At 39.3% G+C, this 20,943-nt stretch overlaps 4 protein-coding genes and 1 long non-coding RNA gene across 10 annotated transcripts; 1 reads left to right on the top strand and 4 right to left on the bottom strand.

Moving 5' to 3' along the window:
* Positions 1-318: 318 nt before the first annotated feature.
* Positions 319-3,304, top strand: LOC110750771 (transcription factor RF2b-like). The gene is made up of 4 exons (XM_021951133.2): positions 319-1,158; positions 1,811-1,943; positions 2,297-2,381; positions 2,517-3,304. Exons 1-4 carry the CDS (start codon positions 428-430, stop codon positions 2,885-2,887), a joined length of 1,320 nt encoding a protein of 439 aa, XP_021806825.1. The 5' UTR covers positions 319-427; the 3' UTR covers positions 2,888-3,304.
* An 877-nt stretch (positions 3,305-4,181) lies between these two features.
* LOC148294123 (uncharacterized) lies at positions 4,182-5,000 on the bottom strand. Its single transcript, XR_002525805.2, has 2 exons — positions 4,550-5,000; positions 4,182-4,414 (listed from the first exon to the last, which is right to left on the bottom strand). It is a non-coding gene; the product is annotated as an uncharacterized LOC148294123 (long non-coding RNA).
* Positions 5,001-6,106: 1,106 nt separating this feature from the next.
* Positions 6,107-6,918, bottom strand: LOC110750833 (non-specific lipid-transfer protein 1-like). Its single transcript, XM_021951204.2, has 2 exons — positions 6,500-6,918; positions 6,107-6,394 (listed from the first exon to the last, which is right to left on the bottom strand). The coding sequence occupies exons 1-2, from the start codon at positions 6,850-6,852 to the stop codon at positions 6,385-6,387; spliced, it is 363 nt and encodes a 120-aa protein (XP_021806896.1). The 5' UTR covers positions 6,853-6,918; the 3' UTR covers positions 6,107-6,384.
* A 7,176-nt stretch (positions 6,919-14,094) lies between these two features.
* On the bottom strand, positions 14,095-14,451 carry LOC110750814 (non-specific lipid-transfer protein 1). The gene has a single exon (XM_021951180.2). It carries the CDS (start codon positions 14,449-14,451, stop codon positions 14,095-14,097), a length of 357 nt encoding a protein of 118 aa, XP_021806872.2.
* A 125-nt stretch (positions 14,452-14,576) lies between these two features.
* LOC110750798 (uncharacterized) lies at positions 14,577-20,545 on the bottom strand. 6 transcript variants are annotated; one of them, XR_002525803.2, is made up of 7 exons: positions 18,904-20,544; positions 17,751-18,562; positions 17,438-17,622; positions 17,046-17,112; positions 16,866-16,930; positions 15,526-15,617; positions 14,577-15,334 (listed from the first exon to the last, which is right to left on the bottom strand). XR_002525803.2 is itself a non-coding variant. In XM_021951163.2 (6 exons), exons 1-5 carry the CDS (start codon positions 20,342-20,344, stop codon positions 16,892-16,894), a joined length of 2,544 nt encoding a protein of 847 aa, XP_021806855.2. In that variant the 5' UTR covers positions 20,345-20,544; the 3' UTR covers positions 14,577-15,617; positions 16,866-16,891. The 6 variants fall into 6 exon arrangements, 4 of the variants coding, with proteins under 4 accessions (XP_021806855.2, XP_088111031.1, XP_088111030.1 ...); XR_015836554.1 differs by having other exon boundaries at positions 14,577-15,617; positions 17,046-17,101; positions 18,904-20,545; XM_021951163.2 differs by having other exon boundaries at positions 14,577-15,617.
* Between the last annotated feature and the right edge of the window lie 398 nt (positions 20,546-20,943).

Below are 20,943 nucleotides of genomic sequence, written 5' to 3'. Positions count from 1 at the left end.
ATCATGTGTGGTGTTTAAGCGCATGAAATTATAGTGACAAATGAAAATAAATAATCTGACCATTGAGTTAAGTAGGTAATTTATTATTAGGAGTTAAGTAATATTCTTTTGACGTTAGATTGAGTGCCGATTAGGTGAAGAAGAAGAAGGTGAGTTTTCTTTTTTAATTTGTCTCTTGGACAAATGTTATACCATCTAAAATTGGAAATAACATTATGATCTATGATGTTCCATTAAAGTAAAACATAACTCCTAAAACAAAATGATTGAGATTGAGAATCTTACTATATGTTTCTTGCAAGCGAGGTAAAATTGGATGAAAACAAAAGAAACAGAGAGAGAGAAAAAAAATTAGAAAGAGAGTGAATCATTCCTCGTGACAGAAAGGGAGCGAAACACATGGGAGGGAGGGACACACAAACACACAATGTCCACAGAAACCAGACCAATGCAAGATCCACAACATCAATCCAACCCTAACCCTAAATTCATCTCCATCAACAACGCCAGCTCCAACAATCCCAACGCCAAATCCAATCCAATCCCTCTCCCCAGAAGCATTGGCATTTCCAACATTGCCAATGCTTCTGGAGTAGCTGCCACGTCATCGTCTTCTTCCTTGCTCACATCGTTGAGTTTGACAATGCTGGGCAATTCCAACGCCCCTCGACCTTTCATCCGAGAAGAAGCTGGCGCAGCAGCAGCAGCGGAAGGTGGACCCCACCATCACAATAGCCACAGGAGGGCCCACTCCGAGGTGAGCTTCCGGTTGCCGGAGGACATGATGGATCTGTCCGCGCCGGATCCGTTCAACGGCGGATCGTCTACGGCGAGTATCGAGGAGATGGGATCGGAGGAGGACCTCTTCTCCACATACATTGACCTCGACAAGCTCGGTGGGTGCAATTGCTCGGATCAGAGCGGTGGTGGTAATAATGGGCCCAATGGTGGGCCTGATGATGGGTCTGGTGGGCCCAATGTAAATTATGGTGGTGGTGAGGGAGAAGAGAAGAGGTCGTCGAGGCACAGGCATAGCTGCTCGGTGGATGGGTCGTCCACGTCAACCGGTGTGTTTGGGGAGGTCATGGAGGCCAAGAAGGCCATGCCTCCTGATAAGCTCGCTGAGCTCTGGAACCTTGATCCCAAACGCGCCAAAAGGTGTGCAAAATTTTGTCTTTTTTCCTGGGTTGCTTCATTTTCCTGTGTCTGGTTGCCGAGAAAATGCGGGACGTGAAAATGAATCTTATTTGGATTTTGGGTCTAAGGAAATCACAAACGTATAATGCTGAATTTGGCATGAAATTGAATTTGAGAAATTGCAAAACGTCTACTTTACGTGAACCCTGATCGAGTCCGTTACAATTAGAAAGCAATTTATGCTGTTATTAATAAACACTAAAACACTAGGAGTGATTGATGCTACCACAACACAAACCCGCTATTTTTTTGATAAAAGGCGTTGCCTTTGCTAGTATTCACTTGTAGAGGTTGGTTGTTTCTGGGTTTTCAACTAATTGCTTTGGGTAGAGATGAATTGAGATCGAGTGTTTAGTAGAATCCAACTGCATGAAGGTTGTATTTGGACTTTTGGAGAATAATAATAGCATCAATTTGGAAATATATGGATCTGTTGAACTGAAATTCCACCATTTTCCTACCTTGAGATTCGTTCTTATGCATCATGGTTTTCCTCTTCAATCATGTTATATGCTTTTGCATGTATGATGGCAATGCCTATGAAGTTCTTTTAGTTCTTTCCTCTTTAGTGATTTTCGGGAGCTCTGTCTCACATTTTAATTGTCATATGTAGGATACTGGCGAATAGGCAGTCTGCTGCTCGCTCGAAAGAAAGGAAGGCTCGCTATATACAAGAACTTGAACGCAAAGTTCAGACCCTTCAAACAGAAGCCACCACTCTCTCTGCCCAACTCACATTATTCCAGGTTTGTGTTGGTGTATTTTAGCAGCTTTCTTTAACTGTACTTAACATGTGCACAACCTGTTTTGACATCACTGCACTAAATTAGAACATGATAGATCTCACTTGGGCCATTTATGGTCATCCAACGTTACCAGTATCCTATATGTAACAACATTGTCAATCGCCTGGAGGAAGTATTCTAATGTCACTTCATTAAGTCACCCTCTGCTGCAGTGTTTTGTTATTATTTAGCCTTCGTCGGGTTGTTAAGAGTGTTTTTCTGCACATGTGTGAAGTGCACGCATATATACACACAAATGTCTGTTAATTTGTTGAAAGATTATGACTTTTTTATTTATTTGTTGTCTTGTATAGAGGGATACAACAGGTCTGAGTACTGAAAACACAGAGCTTAAGCTTCGGTTACAAGCTATGGAGCAACAAGCTCAGTTGCGTGATGGTAAGCAACAAAATGCCAACTTGTATCATACTTGATACTTTCATAATATATTGTATCTTAATTACATCTAAAGAGAATGGTCCATGTTCCATTTTATCCAACAGATACTGATTTTTTTTGAAATTTGTCATGCAGCACTAAATGAAGCACTGAAGAAGGAGGTCGAGAGGCTCAAGATTGCCACAGGGGAGATGATGAGTCCTTCTGACTCATTCAATTTGGGAATGCACCAGGTGCCATACAACCATCCATCAGCTTATTTTCCACTTCAACAACAACCCGGACCTGCTGGTCACCAGAACATGCAGATGCCACAATTCAATCATTCCCAGTCTAATATGCCAACCCATCATCTGCATCAATCAAATTCTCATACTTTTTCAGATATTATGCAGAACGGACCTGTTGGTCAGTTACAGGGGCTTGACATCGGTACCAAAGGAGCACCTGTCGTGAAGTCGGAAGGCCCCTCGCTTTCTGCAAGTGAAAGTAGTACCACTTTTTGACACAAGCAGCTGGCTGCTGACCTTCTGACCTGTCCATGGCACGGTATCTGGTAGATTGTTCATAGATTGACATCCGATCATTTAGAGAGGCTACCCTATATTTATTTTATTATTTATTAAATTTGTGTCGAGGATTCATTCTTAATTGTTTATTCTTAGGGCTGTGTTCCCCAAAAAGGGGAAGCACCCTTTTCATCAGTCTGTTCAATATTTGAATTTTTGGTTTTATGGGTGGGTGCTAGAAAATCTGGGAATGGAATGTGATTCCCATGGGCATATAGGGAATGCTATCAGGACAGCAGCATTCTCTTTCCTTTGTATCTTGTTTTGTTTAATACCTTGTAAACTTTGTGCACTACTGTGATTGTTCTATCTCATGAAATACAAATGCCCTTTTTGTCCTTTTTCAGTTCTCAATTAACTCTTTAGGTTGAATCTAGTTTTTATTTTCCGAGAGCCTCTTCGGATTGGGCAATGTGGTATAATGTTAGGCCTAAACACATGAGACTAGTTTTGTCTCTTGCTTTTGACCATGTGAGGTGTATGTATGAATATAGGAAAAGGAAGTGCATTAATCACGCCTGTAATCAGGTGATTATCTGATGGTTTCTCAAAATTTCCTTTCATCTGTGAATTGTGCTACGGTCAGTTGCTTACACATGCGGACTAGCGATTTCTAAAGCATAACTGATACCCAATATGAATATAGGAAAAGGAAGTGTGCTGTTTAGCAAGCACTTTATTTTCACATGTCAGTTGGGAAAGGCCGGATCCGAATCAGCGGAATCTAACTGATACCCAATATCAGTTGTGCCATCTTTAATAGTAGTTTGGTTATGTTAGTTCGCTGGTCAATTTGATCCATTTTAGATTGTTCTAGATATGGGAGGGCCTAATCCGTTAACTATATTGAATTTCGATAAACCGAAATCTCTACCATTAACTTATACCTAATACTGTTATTAACCACCTCTTCACCTTATTGATTATGGATATTAATGGAAAATCCTAACTCAAACTAATTTACACGTATAGAAATGCATTTTTCTTTAGGGTAATGCTAGGCTTATCACATTTTTATACGTACCACATCTCTAATAGAGGTGGAGCCCACCAATACAATGGAGGTGGTACACAATGTGGTATGAAAAATATGATAAGCCTAGCATTTTCCTTTTCTTTAATCGATTAGGCAAGAGAATTCAAAGTTGAATCTCTTTCAAAAGATCAAGAACTCATTCTTTAAACACATTTCGTGATATGAACATAATTCGAAATTATGTGGACTTCAATATCAGTGTGGTATATATAAAAGGGCAGAGTTTTATTAATCTCTAAGTAGATCACAATTTGGATTACCGGTGATCCATACAATACAAACTATATATGACCCCGCAAGTACCACAAAAGCATTGTGTGCTTAAACAACAGCTGACAGCTTTCCCAGAAGCTTTTATTCTTACTCTCCTACTCAAGCACTAAAGTACAGTGCCTTCAAGCTTAAGGCTTCAACGGATTCAGCTTACCCTGAAAACAAATTAAAAACATCCATGCATTTAATTAGTACATAATTAATCTAATTTTTCTTTTGGTGAAATTATTTTAATTAATCTAATTTTCAATACATAATATAAGCAATTAAACTTATTGTAGAAGGCTTACTCAGAGCAATTAGTAGAAGGGTAAACTTTGTAAGGACAGGGAGAGCCACAAACATCACCAAGAGTGTTAATTCTGTCATAATTAATCCCAGGGATCCTAGCAGCCCCTTCTTGAATGCAACTGCATGCAATTCTTCGATCCGCTATGCATATAAGTAGTGGCAGCAATTCAACTCCACACAGTAACTTTGCCATAGCTGCTATTTTCTCAGTGAGCTTTTATTTTTTTGCTTTTGGGTTTATATATAGTAATTTTAAGCATATCAAGTATATGCGACAAGGGTGGCTAGAGATAGAGAACAGAACTGGGTTTTGAGATTTATCTGTTACCGTTAGGTCATGGGGCTGCTGCTAGAAAATTCAAATTTTATTCGTGTAGCAATGTCACAAGGAAAATTCAAAGGTTCTTGAGCCTTCTTGACTAAAAGAGTTCCGTGAGGGACACATTTTTGTTGGAGAAATGCTGCCAAAAGAGAGGAAGATCAGTTGATGAATGATGATCACCATAAACACCAGAACCAAGGGCTTAACTTTCATGAGGTCTTATCAATCTTATTACTTGGCTGGGGACCAGTTGAAGAGAATTATACATATTCAAACTTGGTTTTTGTTGACATTTGCTAGTTAAATCCAACATTCTCGGCGTCACCAATGCAAGGTTCCAATTTACACAGGTACACTATTGTCAAACTTTTCTAGTAGATTGATAGTTACATCCAGCAAATTCGACCATGTCAGCTCGATTTTGATTTGGATTGAGTGGTAAAAGCATTTTTCTTTGTCTAAATTATTTATCCACTTCCATGTCAGCTCGATTTAGATTCGAAATATATGGCTTTCTAAGATTTAACTTTCAACAAATCAAGTTTGATATATAGAAGATTGGAAATTTTTTTCATCCAACTCATCTTCATATTTGATAAAAGTTCATCAAAATAAAAAGGAAAGATAAATTATCACTTGGGTTAAAGATTACTTTGTATGAACTAAGGGAACCTGTCTATTAGCCCAAGAGGGAAAGAAGGCAAACAATCCTTTTATTTTTTATTTTTTTGAATCAAGAGAAAGAGGCACAATGTGTTGAAGTTTTCAGACTATGATCTGATTAGGTTTTGGATTATTGATGAAGGAGCTCAGAAATTAAAGAAAGGGGAAAGAACACAGAGAAATTAGAGAGAACAATCGCAGCAAGAATGAGTCTGTTATCTCACTCTTCTCTCCAACACACACACACCACATGCTTGTTATTAAACCGTTAGGAATAAGAATATTCCTACTTACATCAGCTCAATCTAACCATCCATTCATCTATCCTATGAGATAGAGACACATGGCACAATCTTACACTCTTCCTACGATTACACCTTAGCTGTCCATTGGACTATAATCCAATGGCTCACATTTAACCATACAGAAAATACAATCTGAGCTGACTAAACAAATATTTCAGCTAACACTTATATTTCAACACAATGATTGTTCTAGGATCCACTGTTAAGTCTGTTATGTTGTGTGCTACTGCACTGGACAGAGAAAAATTTATTCAAGAAAGAAGGCATTTTGGAAGCAATCAGTCATCACTTTTGAGTCTTCGACATTGATATATAGATGTACATTTTAAGAACTTGGATTTTGTTTAACATGAATGGTAATACATGTCACCATTTATTGATAAACAAATACTATCCCTCCCTTTCAAATTACTAAAAAAACCACAACATTAAGCATACTAGCATAGTGTTTTAAGCTAGCTCTAGCTAGCTTTCGATGATATAAACCAGTCGCTTTATTCTCATGCTCATACCCGCACTTAGACACTGCATTAATTCTCTGGATTCAGCTTACCCTGCAAAGAAATTACACCCATAAATATAGTTAGCATGCTATTGCTAACTCAGGATCAACCAGAAAAATAAAATAAAATTGGTATGTGTGTATATCGAAGGCTTACTCAGAGCAATTAGTAGAGGGGTAAACTTTGTACGGACAAGGAGAGCCGCATCGATCGCCCAGCGTGTTAATGCGGTCATAGTCAATCCCAGGGATCAATGCAGCCCCCAGTTGAATGCAACTGCATGCAGTTCTCCGATCCTCTGTGGTGTTTTGTGCATCATTGAGCCCTTTTATGCCTGCACAACATTCTGGTGGCACAGTCCCTCCATATACTCCAAAGGGGATGCATGGAGTGAGTAAGGTGACGACCTGACCGCAAGTTATCGTTGCATTAATGACGTAAGGAGTAGTCAGGAGCACGCATAATAGCACCACGATGAATGCCGCCCCACAGACTGCAGACCTGGCCATAGCGGTTATCCTTCAGTGAGTCTTTTCCACTTTTGCTTTAGGTAATCTGGTAAGAAGCACACTTGTTTATTGCCTTTATATAGAGTGGCAACTGGCAAGGAAGATTGTGATTTGTGAGCCAGCAGCGGGTCTTGGTCTTCCCTCTTTGCAAATTAACCATCAAGACCATGTTTGGCATGCCTCACTGGACTGGACTAGGTTAAATAGCACTCGAAATCCTTATTTGGTAAGAGACGGGACTAACTTAAATGAGACTGTATAGTCCAATAGTGAAAAAAACGCCTCACTTTCTCATCTAATACAGTGAGCCTGAAAAGTGGTTCGCTAAATAGAACACGTGAGTCTGACGCCTCTCTTTAAAAAATATCAGAATTTTATTTGTTTTCTATTAATTATTGTTTTAGATCTTTGAATGAGTTTTTTTTTTTTGGCAGCATTTATTTATTTATTTTAGATAAAAATCCTTAAAATATTACAATAATTATTTTGATATTGCATTTGAAAAATCAAACTATAGTAATTTACAAATGTTTGATATTTTTTTGATATTGAAACAAGTTTAATAATTCATGATGTGATGCTTTTATCGCAAGCAATTTTTACCTTGTCAAATTATATTTTTCAGTTTGAAGTCAAAAGTCAAATATACAAAAATTATACATACATATATATATATATATAAATTAATTATTGTTTTACTTGGTCCCTGAAAAACCTTGAATTATATAGAGTGAGCTTAGCTCCTTTAACAATGTTTTGACCAACTATAAGATTAATCTTGAGAAGCCAAAAAACAAATATCATAATTTTATTCTTCATAAAATAAAATAAAAGAATTTTATTTGTTTTCTTTTTATTATTGTTTTAAATCTTCTTGTTTTTTGCCAGATATTGTTATAAATCTTTGAATTGGGTTTCTCTGTAGCATTTATTTATCTTTTAGGTCAAAGACCTCAATTAAATTTAAATATTATAAGAATTATTTTTTAGTCTAACACAACACCAAATATAGATCTTCACTATTTTTACAATCCAGCTTCTTAGTCCAACGCATCACCAAACATAAGTCAGTATTTAATCCAGCTTAGGCCAATCCGAGATAATTTCAAAATTTAATCCAGTCCATAACAGTCCGCAGTACAAAACAACCCAAGTATGTGACAAAGGCTGCGAGAAAATTCAACTTTCCAGTGTTACCAGTGGTCATAGTAGGGCTGCAAGAAAATTCAACTTTCCATATAACAATGGCCCACGGAAAAATCTGGGCAGAAAAATTCAAAGGGGCCTGAGCAAGTGAGCCTTCTTGTGATAAGGGTTCCGTGAGTAACTTGAGTTGGGGGCGTGGATGTGACATTGTTATAGACATGCAAGCCAAGGACAAGAGAGAAATTTTTTTTCCACACAATGAACCATTGTTATATGGCCCACGGAAAAAGAGCCTTCTTGTGGATGTGGAACATTGTTATAGACATGCAAGCCAAAGGACAAGAGAGAAGAATTTTTTCCACACAATGAACCATTGTTATATGGCCCACGGAAAAATCTGGGCAGAAAAATTCAAGGGGGCCTGAGCAAGTGGGCCTTCTTGTGGATGTGAACATTGTTATAGACATGCAAGCCAAGGACTCTTCCTCTTGGTTCTCTCTTAACAGCAGGGAAAAAATTAGTTGATAATCACTATAGAACCAGATACAAGGCCTTTTCATATCAGAGCATATGTATGTAGCTAGGGAGCTTCTATAATGAGGAGACTATGTGAGGAGGTTATTTGAGGAGGCCCATCTCACCATCAAAAGGGGTGTGGACTCCCTATGCACACCCCCCCATGTCATTACAAAGGAAAACATAACTAAATTTTGAATGAAATGGATAAAGAAATCTGTTGAGGCCCAAAAAAGTCACGAGGAGCCCAAAGACATTTAAGGCCCGATATAACATATAATTTTGGTCATGCATTAATCCAAGCTATATTTTGGGAATTAATTCATTAAATAAATAATAGTGTCCACGCCATGCAAAGCCAATAATACATTTTTCATATGTCAATCACCTATCAAGCTTACATGAACCCAAGTCATGTGGTTACGGGGCTTGCATGAGGGATTGTGGTGTGGAAGGTTACGGAGGTCCACAAGGCCCACGGAAGCTCTTGGATACTGGAGACTTTGGGCTAGCTACTTGGGAGCACCAAAGTCCAAGCCCATTACTTAGAGTTCTCCAATGTGGGTAAGCAAATGAGATATTTTCCAAGCATTTCCTTTTATCCATAGGAAATAGTCATTTTCCAAATGCCTAGCTTTACCCGTTGGAAATAAGCATTTTCTAGCACTCCCTATTACCCATTGGAAACAAGCCAATTCCGACACTTCCCTTTACCCGTTGGAAATAGTCATTTTCCAATGCTTAGCTTTACTCATTGGAAATAAGAATGTCCCAATGCTCCCTTTTACCCATAGGAAATAAACTAGTTCCAACACTTCCTTTTACCTATTGGAAACCAAAGAGAGCCTTCCCTCTCTATAAATTGGGAGGCATTTGCCCAGCCAAAACGAGCCTCTCTTGGTTGTTGCAAGCTTCTCAACAACTAGGAGAACTCATATTCTTTTCTCTTTTTGGCTGCTGCAAGCATTCCAGCAGCCATCCTAGCCATCAACCTCCATCTTTTGACTGCTGCAAGCATCCCAGCAACTATCAACCAACATCTCTTGGTTGCTTAAGCCCCCAGCAACCATCGAACCACTTTCCTTTCTCCCTTTGGCTGTTGCAAGCATTCCAGCAGTCATCCCAGCTATTCCTCAACCATCACAACCAAGATTTTCCTTCCTCCTCATACCCTTCCAAGCTATAAATACCATAGCCTTCAAGCCTCAAGCTTTTCCTCCCATCCTCCTCTTGAAACTCTTAAATCCCCATAGCCATAGCCATAGCCACAAATAACAAATCATCAACACCCTAAACTCAAGCATATCCAACACCAAGCCAAGCACATGCATTCTCATTTGCTAAACTTGTGAATCTTTAGCTTCCACACCCCAAGCTCTCATGCCAAGCTAATATAATCCCAGATCTACATCAGCAAGTCATCTTCAACTTTTTGTCAAGCTGCCGGAAACGTTAACATCAAACACGCAGCTGCTGGAAGAAGAACAGAGTACCCCCTGGGACATGCTTTTCCCTCGGGATGCTTTGGGCCTAGTCCTCGCTAACTCAGAAAAAGGGGCAACAAAGACTTAATCCACCACTCTATGGCGGTTCGAGAATCAACAAGCCCGGACGAGCCTTCCGACGGAAAAAGACCCCAACAAAATCTATCGTAGTGGTTCCCTTATCAAATAACTCAATGAGGTGAGTGGAAAGTTAATACATTCATGGTGGGTAATGAAGGGTTTAAGTGAGGGATTAATTGGATTAAACATGTGTTGATCGTGGAGAGTTAGTGGAAAAGAAATAACGGTGAGGTAGTGGGCGTTAAATGGCTATGAATGACATAAAATAGGCTCTTTAGCAACGGTTTTGTTTTCTCTTCTCCCTATTTACTTCTCTTTATAATCACAATAATCCCATAATCAATTCTTCAATAAAATCCGTCAGCAATTCTCTTCACACCTGGCTTGAACTTGGACAAATGTATGTCTTCATCTTTTGGCTTTCCAACTTTCTACAAAAGATAAATTCACCTAATAAGTTCACCAAATTAATATAGAAAATTCATAAATCCAGTTGGTGAGAATAAAATGTAACAACAAGTGAAATTATATTTATTAAGCCAAAATTATGTCATAAAGTCTCCAAAATAATATTAAAAAGATGTAATTTGAGACTCTCATTATATATATATATATATATATATACACATGCATAGATAAGAAAGCAATTTAAGGATTGCAAAACTTTTTCTCTGTTTTTTTGAAACGGAGAAATTTTATTTCATAAAAAAACCATACAGAAAAGTAGACAAGTAATCCACCAATAACAGAAAGAAAAAGGAAAACTAGTACAGAGATCTACAACTACGAGAGGAAACCAATCCTAACACTGCAGCCTTCCACTCAAGCAAAATGTTTGAAAAGGATGTATTCCTAAAAATAGGATAAACAAAGCCCATAGCGCTACCCAGTACTTTTCCTTTTCCCACGTCCGCCCACTTCGCATCTTCAAAAATCCGTTGATTTCTTTCCCACCATATAGCCCAAACAATAATAATTGTTAATGCCTAAATTTGGTTCAACAGAAGATGACCTCTTCGAGATTAAGGTCGGGCAATTCTTCCGGACTGGGTTAGCGTGACCAACCAAGCCGTCCTCCAGAACCTGTAAAACAAGATAGCTTTAGTGGGTGACACCGGTGTGTTGCTGGCCAAGGACCCTCCGATGCTTAAGTCAATTGAGTGTTTGATAGTAAAATTACACAATAGGTTATAGTGCTTAGAATTGCATACCTTTCATGGAGGATGGCCTTAGCCTTTTATATCATCCTAGACGACCTAATCCTTCTCGGAGTGGAATTCCAGAGCAAACCAGCTCTCCTCGAACTAGGACTCCAGAACAACCTAACCCTTCTCGGACTAGGACTCCATTTAGACAGGTGTCTTGGTGATCCTGAAACATCCCAATTTTTTTAGGACTAGAAGTCTTTTGAGTGAACACCACGTAAATCAACCTCATGCGCACCGAGCCTGAGCTCATGGACCAATGGGCCCACAAGCCCACATGAGTCAGGGTGGGAAAATATATGGCGACCAGGCTCGAGCCTAGCCCGACCACTAACACCGTGGTTTGGCCCAGCTCAACCACTAACACCGTGGTCTGGCCCAGCTCGACCACTAACACCGTACGTGGTCTGGCCCAATTCGACCACTAACACCGTGGTCTGGCCTAACTCAACTACTAACACCGTGGTCTGGCCTAGCTCGACCACTAACACCATGATCTGGCCTAACTCGACCACTAACACCATGGTTTGGCCTAGCTCGACTACTAACACTGTGCTCTAGCCCAGCACGGCCTAGAGGTATTTTACCTCACAAACAATAATGAATAGTATTATGAATAATAAATTTCACTCACTTTTCCTCATCTCAAAGGATTGCAGCTGTCTTTGCCTTCCTTTGCCTTTGGGTTCCATCATTTTTGTGAAGAAGAAAAGATGTGATGGGAGGAAAGACTATGGCTAAAGAAATTTATGAGGCAGGATTGAGATGGATGGGAGAATGGCAGGTGAGTGGTGAGTGTTTGGGCAGATACATAACTAACGATATAAAAATTCCACAAAAGTAATATGCACTTGCAATATATTGGCCTAAGCCGTCTGTTCATTGTAAAATAATGTGCAGGGTGTAAACAGTTAGTACCATTTCATCATGCTTCAATTTAGGCCATTTTGTCTAAGTTGGCCATGTGTACATCCATCATTCATGGGAAAATTTATACAGGTATATACTGAAACATCCAACTACTGTACGTGGATAAGGGCGCAACAACAAAAAAACATATCTCATCAACATCCCTATATTGTACAAAGCATGCAAAATACATACAGCTCTAATATTACAAAGGATCACAATAATGAGACTTGAAATATTACATACTACTCACTAATATTAGATACTATGTATTCAGTCAATAGAAGCAGGACAGCTAGTAAGTAAGTTATAGGGTCATATAATTATCTTCATATTATTAGTCATAATAGGTAACCATAGTAATAAATTTGAAAGAGATTGATAAACAAACGAACCTATTACCAATAATACCTACCCAATGACCATCTAAACCCAACCCAATAAATTATTCTTATTATTTTAGAAAAAAAAGAGAAATAACAAGACCCGTTTTAGAGGCAAAGGCTAGAGAAAGGGTGCAAACATACTTCTGTACACCAGTCCTTAAGGTGTCTTCTTCCAATAAGCTCCATCTCTTAGCTTTTCTTCTCTTAGTAAATCTCTTATTCTCATACTTCTTCAATGGAGAAACAGCATTCCTCTTTGGGCTAGGTAAGTGAAGCCTGCCTGGATCTTTCATTGCTCCTTGTGACGTATCTATTGAGTCATCCCACGGCAAAAACTCAACATAAAATACAAATTATAAACAACCAGAACCACAAAATTGCAAGCCTATGGACAATAGTATGCACACAAATTTAGGCTATTATAATAGCAAAAAAAAGACATGAACATAAATACCTCGTAAGTTGATGAATGACGATCACCATAAACACCAGAACCAAGGGCTTAACTTTCATGAGGTCTAATCAATCTTATTACATGGCTGGAGCCCAGTTGAAGAGAATTATACATATTCAAACTTGGTTTTTGTTGACATTTGCTAGTTAAATCCGACATTCTCGGCGTCACCAATGCAAGGTTCCAATTTACAGGTACACTACTGTCAAACTTTTCTAGGTAACATCCAGCAAATTCGACCATGTCAGCTCGATTTTGATTGAGTAGTAAAAGCATTTTTCTTTGTCTAAATTATTTATCCACTTCCATGTCAGCTCGATTTAGATTCGAAATATATGGCTTTCTATGATTTAACTTTCAACAAATCAAGTTTCATATATAGAAGATGGGAAATTTTTTCATCCAACTCATCTTTATATTTCATGAAAGTTCATCAAAATAAAAGGGAAAGATAAATTATCACTTGGGTTAAAGATACTTTGTATGAACTATGGGAACCTGTCTATCATATAGCCCAAGAGGGAAAGGGGCAAACAATCCCTTTTTATTTATTTATGTTTTTTGAATCAAGAGAAAGAGGCACAATGATTGTTCTAGGATCCACTGTTAAGTCTGTTACGTCGTGTGCTACTGCACTGGACACAGAAAAATTAATTCAAGAAAGAAAGAGGGCATTTTGGAAGCAATCAGTCATGACTTTTGAGTCTTCGACATTGATATATAGATGTACATTTTAAGAACTTGTTTTGTTTAAGATGAATGGTAATACATGTCACCATTTATTGATAAACAAATACCATCCCTCCCTTTCAAATTACTAAAAAAACCACAACATTAAGCATACTAGCATAGTGTTTTATGATAGCTCTAGCTAGCTTTCGATGATATAAACCAGTCGCTTTATTCTCATGCTCATACCCGCACTTAGACACTGCATTAATTCTCTGGATTCAGCTTACCCTGCAAAGAAATTACACCCATAAATATAGTTAGCATGCTATTGCTAACTCAGGATCAACCAGAAAAAATAAATAAAATTGGTAAGTGTGTATATCGAAGGCTTACTCAGAGCAATTAGTAGAGGGGTAAACTTTGTACGGACAAGGAGAGCCACATCGATCGCCCAGCGTGTTAATGCGGTCATAGTCAATCCCAGGGATCAATGCAGCCCCCTGTTGAATGCAACTGCATGCAGTTCTGCGATCCTCTGCGGTGTTTTGTGCATCATGGAGCCCGTTTATGCCTGCACAACATTCTGGTGGCACAGTCCCTCCAAATACTCCAAAGGGGATGCATGGAGTGAGTAAGGTGACAACCTGACCGCAAGTTACCGTTGCATTAATGACATAAGGAGTAGTCATGAGCAGGCATAATAGAACCACGATGAATGCCGCCCCACAGACTGCAGACCTGGCCATAGCTGCTATCCTTCAGTGAGTCTTTTCCTCTTTTGCTTTAGGTAATCTGGTAAGAAGCACACTTATTTATTGCCTTTATATAGAGTGGCAACTGGCAAGGAATACTGTGATTTTTGAGCCAGCAGCGGGTCTTGGTCTTCCCTCTTTGCAAATTAACCATCAAGTATGTGACAAAGGCCATACAATAAAAAAGAGTCTAATTGTGTGTTACCAGTGGTCATAGTAGGGCTGCAAGAAAATTCAAAGGGGCCTGAGCAAGTGAGCCTTCTTGTGATAAGGGTTCCGTGAGCAACTTGAATTGGGAACATGGATGTGACATTGTTATAGACATGCAAGCCGAAGGACAAGAGAGAAGAATTTTTTCCACACAATGAACCATTGTTATATGGCCCACGGAAAAATCTGGGCAGAAAAATTCAAAGGGGCCTCAGCAAGTGAGCCTTCTTGTGGATGTGAACATTGTTATAGACATGCAAGCCAAGGACTCTTCCTCTTGGTTCTCTCTTAACTGCAGGGAAAAAATTAGTTGATAATCACTATAGAACCAGATGCAAGGACTTTTCATATCAGCATATGTAGCTAATCATTATTGTTACTGAATTACTCTTTCAACCTCCACTTGTCTCGAGCCCATTGTGAATTATACATATTCAAGCTTGGTTTTGTTGGCATTTCGCTAATTACATACGTCTCCAGTTCCATACAAATCCAAGCTTGGTTTTGTTGCAGTACAGTATTGTCAACTTTTCTGAACTTCTTTGACTGCTTTGTTCTATGGATTTGGCAAATCAGCTGAGCTGGCTCTACCCCTGAAGTTACTTATTTTCCTTGTTCTTTCCTTCTGACTCTTCTGACTTTTCTGATGGAAAAAGACTGGTATATTCTGGGCAGAAAAATCGACCTTGTCAGCCTGATTACGATTTCATTGAGTTCTAATGAATTTTTCTCTTTACAGGTGTTATGCCCATCTCACCACATCGACAATAAAAAAGATGTGAACTAGATGCTAAGCCTCCTCTCACAAAGCAAGTTCTGAATGAACCACAGGGAAGCCAGAACTCAACCTACTATTACCTCAGGAATACCACCAGTGGCTGTGGGAACCAAACTTCATAGAATGGCTTGGACCAGCATCAGCAAGAAGTACATCAACTTATAAAGTTCATCTGTAGCAAGAAATTTATTAAGCAAAAAAGTTAAACCTATTGGGGAAGACAGTGTAAATAATTGAATAACGAGGCCCTTGCACAACAGTATATCAATTAAAAAGACCTAGAACTCAAATATTATGTTTTCCAGGCAACATGGTTGAAAAAAATATCTTCAACCGCCACTTGCATATATTGAAATCAGAAGCAACTCTATACATAGAAACTAAATGTAAGTTATTCCTCACCATCTCAGTCACAGAACACCAAGATGCTAAGCAGCTGGAGTCTTACCACACTGAAAGATCATCCCAGTTTTAATGAAGTAACAATGAGGGCAACCTATAGCAAGTTGTTCGCATAAACAAGGAAGGCATATATATATATAAATGCATAGATAAGAAAGCAATTTAAGGATTGCATATCTTTTGCTCTGTTTTTTTGAAAAAGAGAAATTTTATTTCATAAAAGAACCATACAGAAAAGTGGACAAGTAATCCACCAATAACAGAAAGAAAAAGGAAAACTAGTATAGAGATCTACAACTATGAGAGGAAACCAATCCTAACACTGCAGCCTTCCACTCAAGCAAAATGTTTGAAAAGGATGTATTCCTAAAAATAGGATAAACAAAGCCCATAGCACTGCCCGGTACTTTTCCTTTTCCCACGTCCGCCCACTTCGCATCTTCAAAATCCGTTGATTTCTTTCCCACCATATAGCCCAAACAATAATAATGAATAATAAATTTCACTCACTTTTCCTCATCTCAAAGGATTGCAGCTGTCCTTGCCTTCCTTTGCCGTTGGGTTCCATCATTTTTGTGAAGAAGAAAAGATGTGATGGAAGGAAAGACTAAGGCTAAAGAAATTTATGAGGCAGGGTTGAGATGGATGGGAGAATGGCAGGTGAGTGGTGAGTGTTTGAACAGATATATAACTAACGATATAAAAATTCCACAAAAGTAATATACACTTGAAATATATTGGCCTAAGCCATCTGTTCATTGTAAAATAATGTGCAGGGTATAAACAGTTAGTACCATTTCATCATGCTTCAATTTAGGCCATTTTGTCTAAGTTGGCCATGTGTACTTCCATCATTCATGGGAAAATTTATACAGGTATATACTGAAACATCCAACTACTGTACATTGAGAAGGGCGCAACAACAAAAAAAACATCTCTCATCAACATCCCTATAGTTGTACAAAGCATGCAAAATACATACAGCTCTAATGAGGTACCAGATTACCAAAATACATACGAGTAGCAAACTATTCACATGTGCCTCTACCGTGTCATATTTCTCCACTTGTCCTTCAAATCAACCTGGACATAGTAACCTCAAAAGTCTTAGACATAATACGCATTGATGCTGTATTGTTTGTAGAATAAATTTATGTGCAAAGTTAAGAGCCATTGGAAAATTACAAAACTCACGTACCTCAGTTCTCTCTTCAAATATCTCGCGGTAGCTATTCAAGATAAATTTCCAGTTTCCTGCGCCATACCTTCATTAAAAAGGATCACAATAATGAGACTTGAAATATTACATACTACTCACTAATATTAGATACTATGTATTCAGTCAATAGAAGCAGAACAGCTAGTAATTAAGTTATAGGGTCATATAATTATCTTCATATTATTAGTCATAATAGGTATCCATAGTAATAAGTTTGAAAGAGATTGATAAACAAACGAACCTATTACCAATAATACCTACCCAATGACCATCTAAACCCAACCCAATAAATTATTCTTATTATTTTAGAAAAAAAGAGAAATAACAAGACCCGTTTTAGAGGCAAAGGCTAGAGAAAGGGTGCAACATACTTCTGTACACCAGTCCTTAAGGTGTCTTCTTCCAATAAGCTCCATCTCTTAGCTTTTCTTCTCTTAGTAAATCTCTTATTCTCATACTTCTTCAATGGAGAAACAGCATTCCTCTTTGGGCTAGGTAAGTGAAGCCTGCCTGGATCTTTCATTGCTCCTTGTGACGTATCTATTGAGTCATCCCACTGCAAAAACTCAACATGAAATACAAATTATAAGCAACCAGAACCACAAAATTGCAGGCCTATGGACAATAGTATGCACACAAATTTAGGCTATTATAATAGCACAAAAAGGACATGAACATAAATACCTCATAAGTATGAGCAGTAGTATTACGTTCCATCAAGCTAGGTCGAGAAGCATTATTCTTATTGCTGGAAGACGGATTTCCAAGATTGACATCATCAGTTTGAATAGACTCAGTTCCTTTTCCCTGGTTGACTGGAGGATTTGGTACATCCTTTTCTTTTCCACTAGATTGGGGAACGGACTTATTTCCAAGATTATCATTATGAGATTGAACAGGTCCAGCACCTATCTCGACAGAGAGATTTTCTGCCCCTACATTCACAGATTTCATTGCCAAATCCAATCTTATGGTTTCAGCCACTCGTAAAGCATCCGGAAGTGGATCTGTCATTGGTCGAGGAACATTATTCTTATTGCTGGAAGACGGATTTCCAAGATTGGCATCATCAGTTTGAACAGACTCAGTTCCTTTTCCCTGGTTGACAGGAGGAGTTGGTACATCCTTTTCTTTTCCACTAGATTGGGGAACAGACATATTTCCAAGATTATCATTATGAGATTGAACAGGTCCAGCACCCTTCTCAACAGAGAGATTTTCTGCCCCTACATTCACAGATTTCATTGCCAAATCCAATCTTATGGTTTCAGCCACTCGTAAAGCATCTGGAAGTGGATCTGTCACTACTGCTTGTAGCTCCAAAATACTGGATCTAAGTGCTTCTTGCGCATTGCTAATTTCAGGGGTAGACAGGGAATCATATTTGCTATTTGATAAGTCTGTGCCCAAATCTTCGGCGTCCCGAATCCTAACCGGCCCTCTAGTGCGCCTATGAGCAAGGTGCTTGTATCTAAGTCCTGTACTCCTCTGAATTTCTACAAGAAATAAAGAGGAAGAAAGTGAAATTTAATCATTTGAAACACAAACCCTGCAATAACTATATTAAGCAGGATCATACATTTAAATCTTCAGTTACAGGGGTTGAGAGCTTGGCATAAGAGAGAAAAGACCGTATATTTGGTAAAACAACCCCGAAACAGGTAAGGAACAACAGATAGCAGCCAGCTTGGAAATAAGGACGAAAACTCAGCAATACTTAAGATGATCAAGGTGCTTAAAAACCCAGATAAAACAATACAGAGCAACATCTCAGCCTCCATGCACATAAAGTAATGTCACTCACTTTACCTCTATCTCTGCTAACAAAAAAACGTACCTTTATCTTTCGTGGTTGGATCAAAACTGAGAACCAGTTCTCTATTCGTACTAGGCAAACCCACGCCTGTCTCATGAACCTGATCATCACCGAACCTGAGCACTTCTCTGTTCGTGAATCCAGAATCCATTTCATTCAAAACCAAATCCCGGCTCATAGTAGGTGGCATGCGCCTTGCCCCGACTTCCTGCAATTGGACCCCAGTCATCGGTTGTGGACCCAATTCAAACCTACAACTCCCATTAGCCTCATTCACCCTTTGCGCCTGCAATTCACACCCATCACCCAAATTAGTCCCATTCAGTAGTTGTGCCTCCAATTCAGACTCACTACCCACATTAGTCCCATTAACAGTGTGCGCCTCCAATTCAGACCCATCACCCACATTAGCCCCACTCACCATTTGCGCCTCCAGTACAGATTCACCAGCCGCATTAGTCCCATTTGTAGTTTGCACCTCCAACTGAGACCCATCCCCTGCATTAGTCTCATTAACCACTTCCTTCTCCAATTCAGACCCATCAACCGCATTAGTTCCACTAGCCATTTGCACATTAGCCCCATTCTCCATTTGAGCTTCCAAATCAGACTCACCGCCAACATTAGCCCCATTCTTCATTTGAGCCTCCAATTCAGACTCACCCCCAACATCAGCCGCATTCGCCATTTGAGCATCCAGTTCAGACCCATCACCAGCATTAGCCCCATTCTCCGTTTGTGCCTCCAATTCAGACCTATCACCCACATTAGCCCCATTCTTTGTTTGCGCCTCCGCTTCAGGCCCACCACCCAAATTAGCGTCTTTCGCCACTGCAATCTGATCACCCTCCAAGTCGGCAACTTCCTTGGGCACATTCAATCTTACAGCCCAAGTAATAAACGGAGGTCCCATTAACGCCAAAGCTTCCTTCACATATACCGCAACCAATCTCAGCGCATCGTTCCTCGTGTTCATCCTTGACAACTTCTTCGACACTCTCAAATCCCAAACCCCCGCCTCGACCTCGTCCATTCTCTGCCTCAACTCGGCAGATATCAGCTGGCTCGTCTCTGACCGCTCCAAAGCCCCAACCCTCCCTCTCCAAATACGATCAACAGCTTCCAAGTACTTCCCGCTCGGCTTTCCCATGAGGCCCACCAAGAACTTGACCGTACACTCAGTGGCCACGGCCAAGTACGCGGCTTTCATGGAGTCCGTGGTCGCAATGCCTTGGCTAATATCCAAATCCTCGATCATTTCAAGCGTTTCGAGCATCGTTTCGGTGACCAAAGCGTCGTAGACATCGCACTCGATGGTTCGGAGGAGCACGGTCTTCTTCAAGCGATAGTCTTGGTCCGAGAATGGCGCAACTGCGAGGACTCTCTTGGCAATGCACTCCTTCTCGCGGTCTCGGATAAGGAGCTCGAGGACCCACCGGGAAACGTCGACGTCTGAGTCCATGAATGAGGCAACTGAAACCCTAATTCGTGAGAAGAAAATGAATTTCCAAGATTGAAATTCGAGGTTCTGAAGCGCGCTGATTTAGCTTGTTTGGGATATTAGGTTTTCTAAGCGAAATTGGGAGCAACAGAAAGACGGTAGGGTTTAATGGACCGAGGATGATCATCAAACGACACTTTACTCTTTGAATTTGGGGCTATTTGTGAGGATGGCAGACGAATATTACTGTCTATAGTCTTTGAATTTGGGCTTCAATTTTGGGCCTTTAGACGTATTTGGGCCTTCTTTAATGAATATTTTCTTGACCATACATTCAATTTGGGGGTGTATCCAATTCATACTTATAAAGACTTTTTTAAGTGAGTGGCTTTCATAGAGTTGACAAATTCTTAAATACTTTCATAGAGTTGATAAAAGTCACTAGTAAATTGGCAAGACTTTTGCTCTTAACAATTAGTCTTAAAGTATGGAAAAGTCATTCATTTAATAAGCTTTTTAAAAGTCATTAACTTTTTGGATACCACCGAACTTTTAAATACTCTTTAAAAGTCATAACTGGTTACCACCAAACTTTTAAATACTTTTAAAAGTCACAATTG

The sequence above is a fragment of the Prunus avium genome, chromosome 6 (assembly GCF_965620075.1).
Source record: "Prunus avium chromosome 6, drPruAviu1.hap1.1, whole genome shotgun sequence".
NCBI classification, from domain to species: Eukaryota; Viridiplantae; Streptophyta; class Magnoliopsida; order Rosales; family Rosaceae; genus Prunus; species Prunus avium.
Note: the sequence above shows the minus strand (reverse complement) of the source record. Positions and strands in the feature narration are given on the sequence as shown.